At 46.8% G+C, this 13,528-nt stretch overlaps 2 protein-coding genes across 2 annotated transcripts in view; both read right to left on the bottom strand.

The window, feature by feature from the left end:
• Window positions 1-2,897: 2,897 nt before the first annotated feature.
• On the bottom strand, window positions 2,898-6,786 carry SP5 (Sp5 transcription factor). Its single transcript, XM_079988522.1, has 2 exons — window positions 5,673-6,786; window positions 2,898-4,961 (listed from the first exon to the last, which is right to left on the bottom strand). Exons 1-2 carry the CDS (start codon window positions 6,261-6,263, stop codon window positions 3,852-3,854), a joined length of 1,701 nt encoding a protein of 566 aa, XP_079844648.1. The 5' UTR covers window positions 6,264-6,786; the 3' UTR covers window positions 2,898-3,851.
• A 3,233-nt stretch (window positions 6,787-10,019) lies between these two features.
• The window catches only part of MYO3B (myosin IIIB), a 294,124-nt gene continuing 290,615 nt past the window's right edge, over window positions 10,020-13,528 (bottom strand). The window contains exon 37 of the mRNA XM_079981556.1: window positions 10,020-10,666. The gene's annotated coding sequence lies outside the window, so the exon portion shown is untranslated. The remainder of the gene's footprint in view (window positions 10,667-13,528) is intronic.

The following is a 13,528-nucleotide window of genomic DNA, read 5'->3' on the forward strand; positions in this document are numbered from 1 at the left end:
TTTCAAGTCTGTAAACTGCATTTTTAAAAAGTGTACCAGTACACCTTTTGAGGAACTCATTGTTGACACAGATCTTACTACATTGCCTGGTTTCTAATCATAAACTAAAGACGACAACAATTTGCATGTAATCCAGTTACCAAAACCCCCCAATTCACTTGTACAAGAACTGGAGAATTTATATTTTATATTCACATAGCACTGTATATTTTTTTAAAATTGGTGTACAATCCATCTTCACACACCTAAGACCATACTTAAATGCTTAAGCATGTTCTTCAAACTTCCTGTTAAAAACAGAAAGTTTTAAATGTGGTTAATTTTGGGCTCGATCATGTCACTAATGAGTGATTTCCAGCACTGCACAATTCAATGCATGTTTACTCAGAAATAATGGGGTCTAATCCCTAGTGTATACATTTAGAATTGTTACCTTAGGTCCATATAAACTAATTATGACAAGCGAACAGAAACTGAGTATCACAATTTGACTATATCAAAAAAATAATTCTGTTCCCCATCAGCTTTGAAAATCGATCAGTTAATCAATCACAAATCAAACCGAACCGAATTTTTGATCCAATTGCAACCCATCCTTTACTCTACAGTCAGATTAGGAACAGCTATAGTACTAGCTAATTGACCTATTTTATTTTTGTTTGATTTGGCACAAAAGAATTGTATCAAATTACTTGGATTGAAAAGGGCAACTGTCCAACAGTACAGCTAATCTAATTAATATTCTACTATAGAATCAGAAATATTGAGGCCTCTAGTCCACATATTTATTTCTCCTACTCTTTTTATTTTTTAATTTACAAAAAATACTGCATTCTCTTTAAGTGATGCATCATCTTTTCTATGTCTGCTATCATAAAAAAAATACAAGTACTTGTAATTGGAATAGGAATCCAGTTTACTGCTTTCCCCGACAGATTTCTAATTAAATCAATTGTTATTTATAACACAATCCAAAACATGTCTGCTTGAAAATACACTCTAAAAGGAAAGATCAAACTCTGCACAAAAGAAAAAGGATTTCTTTAAAGAGTTTGAATAAAAACCTGACTCACAAACTTCTTCATCTAAAATACACCTGCATCTGAGATGATAACAATAATTCCTTGGAAGGCAATGCTATAAAATAATCTGAAATTACCCAGTTAACCTGATGTACATACTAGAAAGGGGGAAATCTTAAATTCCAAGCAGAGCGACACCCACCAACAGCTCAGCTGAAGGCATTTTTGTTGCTTATTCCATTTTTTGATCACCCATTTTTTCAAGGTTAACTTCCATAAGCTTAAACAGACTGCATTTCCAACTTCCTATTAAATCTCATGTTGTGCATAAACTATATTGCTGTGGTTCAATTACTTAATAATTAATCCCTGAAAGCAGATCTGTAAAAGTTATAATCACTAATTACATCTATAGAATGCAATTTTTAAGATGTGCAGTTGCAAATAAATGCAAATCCAGAAACTCGATTTGACAACAGTATTCCTGATAAATTGTTTGAATCGACTGCTGCTTCCAATTCATAACTTGGGGTAGACCATCAATCCAGCTTCATACTGGCCCTTAAAATGTGACCATATAATTTAGATTTAAAAACACACCGTATATTAAATTACAGTTACATAGGTCCACTTCAGGTGGAAATTTCTAATAACGGTCCAACCCCAAAACAATTCACTTTAAAGTTTGTATCAGTAAAACTTTCCAAAGTACAGTACAAATCAACTCTAAAATTAATGATGCAAATAATTGCTTCAGAAAACTCAGCGTGGATTACCCTGAGTTATAAATGAGTATGCATGTAATTGCAGCAAATTCTTAATTTTAGAAGGTAGCTGACAAAGTATTTTTTTCAAGAATATGGAATGTTAGTGTTGTACGGTATTTATATTTCTGCAAATACACAGAATTCAGTTCTGCCAGTGAGCTAACACATTTCACAGCATCACTTCTTTGATAAATGTTTAGAATGCAGAAATAAAACATGCAGCCTTTAAAAGAGGTTGATGCTGCAATACTTTATCACACACTTATCTGGGAGTTAAGTCCCATTGAACCCAAAAGGGCTTGCTTCTGAAGGGCTGCACTAAGACATGAAGAGAACAATCCTCTATGTATCTATTCAGATGCCCCATTGAATTGAATGGTTTGTCTGTATAGCAATGAAATGTGAACAGTGGTTTTAGTAGGTGAAACCTAAAAGACACACGAAATTGATGAAATGGGTGTTTGACAAATTGCTATGTGCTCTTTTGCACACATCCAGTAGTCATATGCAGGTTGTAAACATTATTGAGCATTCCCTATCTGAAATCCAAGTCCCACCAAATTCAATGAAGGTTAAAGATACTAAAAAAAAACTTTTGTTTGATAGTTCCCATAGAAGTCCTGTTTTAATAAGACGGACAGAGAAATCCCATGCACATCTACTCAGAAGTAAGCCCCACTGAGTGGAGTTTACTCTCAGGTTAAGTGTACAGTATATAGGATTGCAGCCCTTGTGTACACTTTTTCTAAAGAAACGACTGTGATCATAGTTTGCATGTTTCTCCCTTTTGGAATACTACAACTCTTCGCTTCTGTTGCTATATGCAACTAACAGACATCGTCCTCTCCTGCTCTATTTGAATGTCATAATCTCTGATCAGTCAGAGCTTCCAGAAATAATGAATGGAGCCACAAGGAAGTCAAGCTCTACCCTAACACCCCGATCACAATGGGGAAACGCAAGGGATCAGTTGCAAAAACTGGGAAAATTGAATCATGAGATACAAATTACTCTGGCGAGTGTTGACCAAATGCAGGAGGATTTGTTTGTTTGGGCCAGAAAAACCCCTTAAAACAGAAACAACAAAAAAAGATCAAATGAAACAAACTCAGTTGGGTCTTCTCCATATGACCCCAGAGTTAATGTATTTATTATCACGCTGCAGTTGCAGGTTGCTTTACAGACACATCTCATGCTATGGCCCCCATATGGAGCCAAGAACAAGGAGGGGGAGGGGGGAAAAACATTTTTTAAAATTCAAACAAAGCTATTAAATAAGCTGTACACAAAAGGTTGGCCTTTCCCCCGAAGAAAGGCATAAAATTATAATAATGAAAGGAGCCAGGCCCTCCACAGACAGGCTAATGCTGCAGTTGCTTTTATTTAAAACCGTAATCCAGCCCACTTTGACCAGATGTTTCCAAAATGGTATTTTGTGTGTGTGTGTGTGTCTGAGGTTCTGCCCTCTAGTCCGAGGAACTGTTGCAAACAGTTGGCACTGTAAGTCCTGATCCTTTGGGGGGATCCTCACAGGTGACTGGATCTGGGAGTACCAGGAACGAAAACGTAGAAATCAAATAAATCCACATGGCGGGTTGACGTAAACGGACATCTCTGACCCCCAGAGCACACAGTTCCAAATCTTGTTAAGATGAGAGCCAGGATTCACCTGACCACTTCTGCTCCCAAGGCAAGGATCACATCCTGCATCTAGTCGCCTGGGGCCTGGAATCCTGTAGGAAGCGTCACATCGGCCTCCATTCTGATATGGGATGATGCACCAACAACTGCTCCAAGCTCACTGAATACAGGCAGCTATGTTCAAAGGAGGTGTTTTTGTTTCCCCCCCTTTTCCAGGCTGCCCAGACTTTCAAGGGTGGGTCCTGGGTTCAAGTCCTCCTCCCAGAAATCTCTTCAAAAGTGGAGTTCCCAAGACTCTCCCAGGCCTCTAAGATCTGCAAGGTGGATCTGGAGAGGGAACACCAGGCGCAGGCCAGGGCGCCTGGTGGCCCAGCTTTTCAGCCAGGGAGCGGGCGTGGGAGGGCAGCTCAGGCGCAGGTCGTCACATGTCCCTGGGCTCCTCCCTTTTGACGGTGGCACAGGCGTGTCCGTGTCCCGGCGCGGCGGCGGCGGCGGCGGCCTTGAGGCGCTTGTTCTGGTGCGTCTTGACGTGCTTGGCCAGGTGGTCGCTGCGCATGAAGCGCTTGCCGCACTCGGCGCAGCCGAAGCGCTTCTCGCCCGTGTGAGTCCGCAGGTGCCTCTGCAGCTCGTCGGAGCGCGTGAAGCTCTTGCCGCAGAAGAGCCAGTTGCAGACGAAGGGCCGCTCGCCCGTGTGCCAGCGCAGGTGCGCCTTGAGGTGCGACGTCTTGCCGTACACCTTCCCGCAGCCGGGGATGTGGCACACGTGCTGCTTCTTCTTGCCCGGCTCGGAGGAGGCCGCCCCGTCGGGGCCTCCGCCTCCCCCTCCGGCTGCCGCCGCCTGGCAGTTGGGGCAGCGGCAGCGCCGGCACCTCCTGGCCGTGGCCGCCAGGGGCGCCTTGGGGTGCAGCAGCGCGGCTAGCTGCGTCTGGTACTGCGCCAGCTCCGACGGCGCCAAGACCAGGCCGCGCTGCAGGTTTCCCGCGAAGCGGTGCGCGCAGCCGCCCGCGCCGGGCGCCGCCTGCTGGATGCTCCACCAAGGGATGTCGTCGGGCGCCGGCGAGAGCTGGGGCGCTGGCGGCGGCGGGGCCAGCAGGTTGGAGTAGCCCGGCGGCAGGGCCGCTTGGGCGGCGTAGGGCACATAGGCGGCGGGCGGCGGGGCGCAGCTGGACGGCAGCGCGCCCATGGAGGGCGGCGGCGGCGGCGGCGGCAGCATCTTGACGGGCGAGAACTCGTAGGGGTACGACGGGTCGGCCGGCGGCGTCAGCGGCAGCTCGTGGGCGCTGCCGAAGGCCGGCTGCGGGGTGAGGCCCAGGCTGGGCGGCGGCAGGCCGCCCGGAGAGTGCGCCGGCATGTCGCTGCTCCACGGGTGGAAGATCCTGGACGGAGAGCCCAAGCTGGCCTCGTAGGACACCTGCAGGAAGTCCGACGGCGGGCCCGATGCGCCGGGCTGCCCGATGCGGCTACAGGTGGCGGCCAGTAAAGCCAGCGGCGAGTGCTTGGCCACGTCGGGGGAGGCGCTCGGAGTGCGGTCCTGCGGGAGACAGACACGTCGTTAGTCGCCCGTCGCCCAGCTGCCTCCCCGCCCACCAACAAGCGGGCACCGGCCGCCTTCTGGCTCCCCAGCGGTCTCTCCCCCCAAGTTCAGCAGCGGCATCGCTTGCCCAGCACGTGGGCGGGGAAGTTTCCCAGGAAACTTCAGAGAGGGGGCGGGCTGGAGTCTGCCTCGATCAGCCTCCCCGCCAAAGGCTGCGACCCCACTTCCTCCCCTTTGAAACCGGTGCCACCCCGGGGATGCTGCTTCCCGCAGCGAGGAAGCAAACCTCGCCCTTCCCCCGTCCCCTCCAGCGTCGCCCTCCTTGCGAGGCTTGGCTGTAACCGGAGAGAGAAAACTTTTCCCTCCGATTCCAGGGCAGCCAGTCCCTCGAGCGAGCGCTAGGCGCGTATTCCCAAGCCAAGAAGTTTCTTCGCCAACCCAGAAGCCTCTTAACATTTCTACTTCATCAGCATCATAAACCCAAACGGGTATGGGAGAGTAGCACCTTACAGCTCACTTCCCCAGAAGGGGCGCACAGCGATCCTTCAACTTTGGGGGGGGGGGGGTTCCCCAGCAAAGGCATCCCCTCCCTCCTCTCTGCCTCCTTGCGCCTGGATGTTCAAAAAGATGCGCCCAGTTTTTCTGCTCTTTCTTTTTACGCACCCCTTTCTCCTCCCCTCCACCTCCCGGCTCGACGGGGCGACTGACCTGGAGAAACGCTTGCAGAGAGTCGTTCCGAAGGACGGCCACGGCGGCCATGGCTACCGCGTCCGGGGCCAGGCGAGGCCAGGGGGGCGACGCCGCGGCATGGAGTCGCCAGGGGGAAGCCGGAATGCTGCCCAGTTTCCTTCTTTCTCCCACCCACCCACCCACTTTCAGATTTCCTCGCCTTCTGCACCCCCCTCCACTAGGCAGGCAGCCCCGGCTCAGCGCGATCTCCGCGGACTGTCTGCCTGCGCCAGGATCACCTCCAAGAATTTGATAAGGACTTTGCTGGGCCGCCAGCCAGTCAGAAGGAAGATTTATGGCTTTGAAGTTTGCCGCTACCCAATCATCAAAGAATAGCGGCTCTTTCAGAAGCGAAAGCAAATCCTTTGAATCCACAAAGCTCCTATGGTGTGTTTGTTGGTCTGGATAAAAGAGCTGATTATTAGGGGGGATGGGAAGGGAGGAGATAAAGGCGGGACAATTAATGAAGTAATCACTATGTGGGAAATGTATATACACAAATAATTGGATTTTCTTGATCAAAGGGTCCTTTACCGCCTGGAGACCCCTCTCACTCGACTTGCAAGACATTGCATCTCAACCCCGCCCAACCCCCAGCTTCCCATCCCTCAAAAAAGAAAAGAAAAAGTATATTAAGATTAAGGATTTGTAGCAGAGCCCTAAAAGGGACAATACTTCTTCGTAATCTTCAGTTACATCAACGCCGGGTTTCCCTGTTCGACTACTGTATATCGTTTGCCAATAGTTTTATTGTCACCAAATGACTTAAAAGTTCACTTATTTGTAAATAACTTTTGAGCGCGCTGGCAAGTCGCAGCCCGAAAGGAAAAGTTCTTACACTTTGTGGGGCCTGATTTTCTGGAGAATACAAGCGAGAACAGGAACAATCAGCAAACACATCATTTTGCGCCCCTTCCTTTGCTCTTCTGGAATCGGGGCTTTGCCAACGCTTTGTTATGCTGCAAACAGCATGATTTCTCCCCTTGTTAAAAACTGAGAGTGCAAGACCAAAAGTGTCGGGTTTTTTTCTTTCTCCCCCTCCCCCCATACCCCAGTGGAATGAATTTGGTTTAATGAATACCTTTGGGGGAAGAAATTCCTATTTTCTATGCAGGTGATGTGGTTTCTGGTGGTCTGCAAGAACTCCAAAATATAAGTTGAGTTAATTAATTAATTTTATAATGAATGGTTTTAGAGTGTTGTTTGTGCTGTACTTTTGTACTGTTTTATTGTTGTTAGCCGTCCTGAGCCCGGCTTCAGCTGGGGAGGGCGGGATATAAATAAAAATTTTTATTTATTATTATTATTATTATTATTATTATTATTATTCTGAACAGCTCTTAGAGTAGGAAATCCGACCAAACTTTAACAGACCTGTTTCTTATACTACCCTCAACCGAAACACGTTCAATTACAGCTCTTTCTCTTTACCATCTCCTGGGACACCCAGGGAGGGGGGAGGGACTTGCGGCAGCGTCGGGGGAGTCGACGTGAAACGCAACGCAATTTGAAAGTTGCATTGGAAGCACTGGGTCTTGCGCTTCCTAGGTGGTACGTTAAGGCTGTAAACAGAAGCGCATAAGCTTGCGAACCATTCCCAGCCAAATCCTCCGGAGCCCCTTCTTCCAAACACTTTCTCAGAACCCGAGAGCGCTTGTCTTTATATTTGCCAAGGAAAGAAGTGGTGCTCCAAAGCCTTTTCCAGCCTCTCTCTGCAAACGAAGCCCAGAAGAAGCAGCCTGGTGGTGATTTTGGGCTGCCTTTTCTCTACTCGATCCTGGATCCAGTGGCGTAGCGTGGGGGGTGCAGGGGGGGGGGGCCGGCCGCACCTGCCGCAACATCTGGGGGTTAGGGTTAGGGGGCGCAAATCCACGGGTTAGGGGGCGCAAATTACTTGCCTTGCCCCGGGTGCTGACAACCCACGCTACGCCACTGCCTGGATCGCTTAAAAACCTGACACTTCTGATCGGGCGCACAGAGAGAGAGAAGTAGTTTAAAATCACCAATGCTTTTTTGGGGGGGGGAGGGAGGGGGGCTTCAAAAGTTTGGCCGTCGTGTGCAATTTCCTGGGCGTCTGCTTGAGAGCTGTTGGGTCTACCCGGCCTCGGGAGATCCCAAGCGAGATCCCTTGACTGGGGAGATCCATCTGATGCTTGGCCACGTGCCAAGGCGGGCTTCCCAGGGAAGGAGGGGCGGGTCGGTGGTGGGGGGTCCGCGTGGCCCTGCGCCTCCCCCTCGAGCTGGCCTTTCTCCCACTTCCCCACAGGTAACCCGATCCCGCCCAGCAGCGGGTTGGATGCCATTATCTTCGCGTTGCCACTGAAACCTTTTTCTTTTTTAAACGCCCCGCACAGAGAGATCTTTATCTGGCCTCCCCGTACAAACACAACCCGTGGCCTCTCCAAAGACTTCCAAAGAGTTTTGCAGGGCCTCCAAACGCATCGGTGCCTTTGAAGGGATTAAAGGGCCGAGCCCCTCTCCCACGGCTCCATATGGAGTCCCGGGGAGAAGGGGAAGCCCCCTCCCTCTCCACCCAGCCTCCCCGTCGGGCCTCCGCCTCCCTGACGACGAATGCAGGCACCCACCGCATAGCGGGGGCAGCCACGGCCCATCCTTGCCTGGTGACTTGTAATTGCTTAATCGGAATCGATACTCCGGAGATGCCGGCAGACGTGGGAAGAGGAAAAGGAGAGGCCGATGCTGCCTGCCCTCCTCCGCAAAAAAAGGCCTTTTATCCACAATCCCAGCAACCAGACAACACAGTATTAGTATTTGAAAAGTTATACGCCCTATATCATACCCTCCAACATTTCTCTGGTGAAAATAGGGACATCCTGTTCAATTATAATTATACCCCACCCATCTGACATATAAAAACTTCCCTATGCAGTGGTACCTTGGGTTACATACGCTTCAGGTTACATACTCCACTAGCCCAGAAATATTACCTTGGGTTAAGAACTTTGCTTCAGGATGAGAACAGAAATAGTGCTCTGGCGGCGTGGCGGCAGCAGGAGGCCCCATTAGCTAAAGTGGTGCTTCAGGTTAAGAACAGTTTCAGCTTTAAGAACGGACCTCCAGAATGAATTAAGTTCTTAACCTGAGGTACCACTGTACAAGGTTGCCTTCAGGTGTCTTCTAAAGGTTGTATAGCTACTGATCTCCTTGGTTTTGGGGTCACATTACTCCATAAAGCTAAAGGGGCTCCTGACCGTTAGGTCCAGTCACAGACGACTCTGGGGTTGTGGCGCTCATCTTACTTTACTGGCTGAGGGAGCCAATGTTTGTCTGCAGACAGTTTTTCCAGGTCATGTGGCCAGCATGACTAAGCCACTTCTGGCTAAACCAGAGCAGCGCACAGAAACACTGTTTACCTTCCCGCCGGAGCGGTACCTATTTATCTACTTGCGCTTTGACGTGCTTTTGAACTACTAGGTTGGCAGGAGCAGAGAGCGAGCAATGGGAGCTCACCCCGTCGCGGGGATTCAAACTGCCAACCTTCCAATCAGCAAGCCCTAGGCTCTGTGGTTTAGACCACAGTGCCACCCGCGTCCCTTCACATAACTCCATACGCTCCACCAATTATCTGATGAAAATGGGGACGATGAAAAAGTGGGACATTCTGGGATCAAATCAGAAACCGGGGCAGCTTTCTGTAAATCCAGGCCTGTCCTTGGAAAATAGGGACACTTGGAGGGTCTGCTATATTATAGAATTGCAGAGTTGGAGGGTCATCTAAGTTCAACCCTCTGCAATGCAGGAACCATTTTGACCCAACCTGGGGCTCGAACCCACAACCCTGAAATTAAAGAGCCTCACGCAATGTTTCTGAATGATCATGGAATGAATGGGCGTCCTTCAAACGGCTTCTGGAGAGGTTTTGGCTGCAGGTGTTGCTTGGATGAAACCGGGATTCCATGTTGTAGAAAAGCACAGCTAAAGATGATCTGTTTCATCCAAAGTGAGCATACCAGTTTCAGTGGGATTTACTCCCAAGGAAGTATGGATAAGTTTGCAGTCTTACAGTGCAATTCTATACCTGCCTATTCAGAAATAAAACCCACTGAGGTCAGTGGGACTTAGTACATAGATGTATAGGATAGCCTTGTAAAATAGGATGAATTGGTGTGTATTGGTGTGTGTGTGTGTGTGTGTGTGTGTGTGTGTGAATTGGGTGTCTGGGCTTTGGACCAAATCAAATGAGACAGAATACCTCAGGGTGGCAATCATTTGCTGCCTGTTCAGTTAGTTTTGGAAAATAAGTGCATTCCACTCCTCTTAAATAGGGTCAAAATTAATTGCTTTTTAAAAAAAGGCCTTAGAAGATCACAATGCTATATCTTTATTTCACAAATTTGTTTTCTGTCTTTGGGAGATACACAGGTGCATCAAGGCCAAATATTTGCTCAATATTACACAAAAGCAGGAAAAGAGACACAGCAGGAATTAAAAAATAATAATTAAGAGAACATCAAGAGCCCAGACAAGTAACAGTGCAGTCCTATGCATGTCTACCGCAAAGGAAGTCCCAGTTACCATAAGTGTGTACAGCATTGCAGTCTGAGCTTGCAATCGTCTGCATACTTTACTTGACAGTGGAACTGAGTAGGCCTTACTTCCAAGTAGACACGCATATAAGATTGTGATGCACATGCAAGAGAGGACTGGGAGCAACCTTAACTCCTTGTTCTCTGGTCTAGGATACTCCACAAGTAAACGGCAGCCGCAGGTTGAGGGTTTCCAACTTGGCCACAGAGAAGAGAAAGTTATCTAGAAGCCCATGTTGTTGTGGCCTCAGCCTGGGTGGGATAAGAGGACAGCAGCAAGGCAAAGCTACTGACCTGTCTCCCTAGAGACAGCAGTAGTTAGAAGGTGATGGGTTTAGGCTTCTTGGCAGTCTTCCCTTCCCTGAAGAGGCATCTCCACCCACTTTCTTCTTCTTTACCCCACAGGGAAAGGGGGACAAAGGCAACCTGGAGATAAGGAGAGCAAAGAGGTAGTTAATTTTCCCAGGTCACTCAGCAAAGAGAATTTGGAATACTGCCAGGAAATTCATACGCAGTGCTTTCCCTAAAAGCTCAAACTCTCCAGAGTTGTTGGGTGTTTTTTTAGCAGTAGCTTTTACAGTTTTCTTACATTTATATTCCATTTTTCTTCTATTGTGGAACCCAAGGCATATGTGGTTCCCAGGCTGACTCTCACCTGGACACTGAGCAGACCTGGACCAACTTACCGTATTTTTCACTCTATAAGACGCACCAGACCACAAGATGTACCTAGTTTTTGGAGGAGGAAAACAAGAAAAAAAATATTCTGAATCTCAAGTGCAGTGAAAGCAGCAATCCCTCTTGCTGTTCTGGCTTCTGTGATAGCTGCACAGCCTGCATTCACTCCATAAGACGCACACACATTTCCCATTACCTTTTAGGAGGGAAAAAGTGAGTCTTATAGAGCAAAAAAATACGGTAAGTTTCAGCCAGGTGGAAGCCTCATGCACCTTCAGACTATGCTCTGGGAACAAATAATCCCACCTATTGGGATGTTACAGTAGTGGATTTCCTGCATTGGCAGAAGGTTTCATTTCATTTCACTTTTAATTGGTGTACCGCCTTTGTATATTACTACACACAAGGTGGAGTGCAAGCTAAAGAGACAACAAAGATCACATCCTTTATTAACAATCTGATCCCATTCAAAAAATAAAATACAATAATAAAAAAACTCTAAAATAAACAACTTATATCAAATAAAGCAATATTCAATAATCCATTAGAATGTAAGAGTACACAATAAAATTAAATATCAGCAAATAATAAACAGTAAGTGTGGGTGGATGTTAAAGAATCCCACCCCCTCCACAATGGCAAATGCAAAATGTGAAAACTTCGCAAAAAGACTTAGACAGAAGCCAAATACCAAGCACTCATGAAGAATTCAACAAGCTAAGCTTTTTCGAGCATGAAAATACAATTACAGTGGAACCTCAGTTTTTGAACAGGTCCATTCCCAAACGTTTCAGCTCCCGAATGTCGAAAACCCGGAAGTAAATGTTTCGGTTTTCGAACGTTCCTTGGAACCCGAACATCCGACGCAGCTTCCGATCTGCAAAAAGCCTAGCTGTCAGCCATCGGAAACGGCGCCTCAGAACTTGAACGTTTTGGAAGTCAAACGTCCTTCTGAAACGTATTACGTTCGACTTCTGAAGTTCCATTGTATGGGAACAGCTTCACCTCTTTGCATTCTGTCTGCCAGACATTTTATTGCATGTGTGGCCTCTGATTTATGTTGGAGCCCTCCAACTGCAAAAGATGCATATGACACAAAGGAAATACAATTTTTATACAAATTTGTGTTGTCTTTTGCAAGTGGGTCAGAGGTCCCGATCTACATACAGTGTACTGGGCCCAGAAAATCCTGATTGCACCTCTGCATAACCAAATTCCCAATTACCGCTTGCAACGTTTGCTGGAATATACCCTGAGCATCCAATCTAAAGTAATGATATGTATCTAGAGATAATATGTATATACTTCATTGGACGGGTGACATTGTACGGATGCCTGATTATCGTCCTCCAAAGCGACTACTCTATTCCGAACTTAAAAATGGAAAGCGTAATGCCGGTGGTCAACAAAGGAGGTTTAAAGACTCTCTCAAGGCAAATCTAAAAAAATGTAGTATAAACACCAACAATTGGGAAACGCTTGCCTGTGAGCACTCCAGTTGGAGAACAGCCTTTACCAAGGGTCTCATGGGCTCTGAAGACACTCAAACTCAGGACACACTGGAGAAATGTGCTAAGAGGAAGGCATACTTGGCAAACCCTCACCGTGATCAACTCCCGCCCATAAACCTATGTCCCCACTGTGGAAGGACGTGTGGATCCAGAATTGGCCTCCATTGTTACTTACAGACTCACTGTTAAAACAGTGTTTGTAGAAGACAATCTTACTCAGCTTCGAGTGATCGCCAAAGAAGAAGACGACTTTTGCACTGCAATGAATCTTTAAAAAATTTTTTTTGCAAGGTTGACTAACCTAAACATAGGTCACAACTAAAAACAAGCTAAAAACTGAAGCTATTCTAAGAGTTGGATGTTTCTGTGTATTGAATTTGCTGACTGCACAGTTACCCAACTGATTCTGAATGAGTCAAACTTCATTATGAACCTTCAAGAAAACACATGAGGTTGTCTCCAAGTAAGTAATGCCCACTAAAATTAACAGACGTAAGTTGGTCATGTCCATTAATCTCAATGCATCTACTCTGAGTAGTAATAACACAGGCTGTAACCCTTGGAATTGTTAAAAAACCACAATATCCTATTATGGGTATGAAGTGATTTGCTCTAGGTGAAACCAAACTGCTGCTGTGGTGATGTCCTCTAGTTTCATTCACCAGAGGTTCCCTTAAGAGATTGCATTGCAATTCTGTGTTTCCTACACCTGTGGGAAATGATCAGTGTTGAAACTTTGTTCAGTTCACGGGCGTTTTCTTCCAAAGCACAGCTGATGTTGGCTAAGGAGAGGAGAGCAGCACTGATTTGCCTGAATGCAAATAATTATTAAAGTTAGCATTCTCGCTGCCGCATCAAATATTTGCAACGCAGCAAATACACACCTTGTCGACAAATGGAGCGTTTCAGAAGGAATTTGCACGTGGTACATTTTGAAATGAAAACTTCAAGGAAATAAACAACTATCTGACTTTTAACAAGACATTTGAAGGCAGCCCTGCTTAGGGAAGTTTTTAACGTCTGATGTTTTATTGTATTTTTAATATTTTGTTGGAAGCAGCCCAGAACCTGCCTCACATCTGACTTCTGAAAGCTAGTT

This window comes from Podarcis cretensis (genome assembly GCF_951804945.1).
Source record: "Podarcis cretensis genome assembly, chromosome: 1".
Lineage (NCBI taxonomy): Eukaryota > Metazoa > Chordata > Lepidosauria > Squamata > Lacertidae > Podarcis > Podarcis cretensis.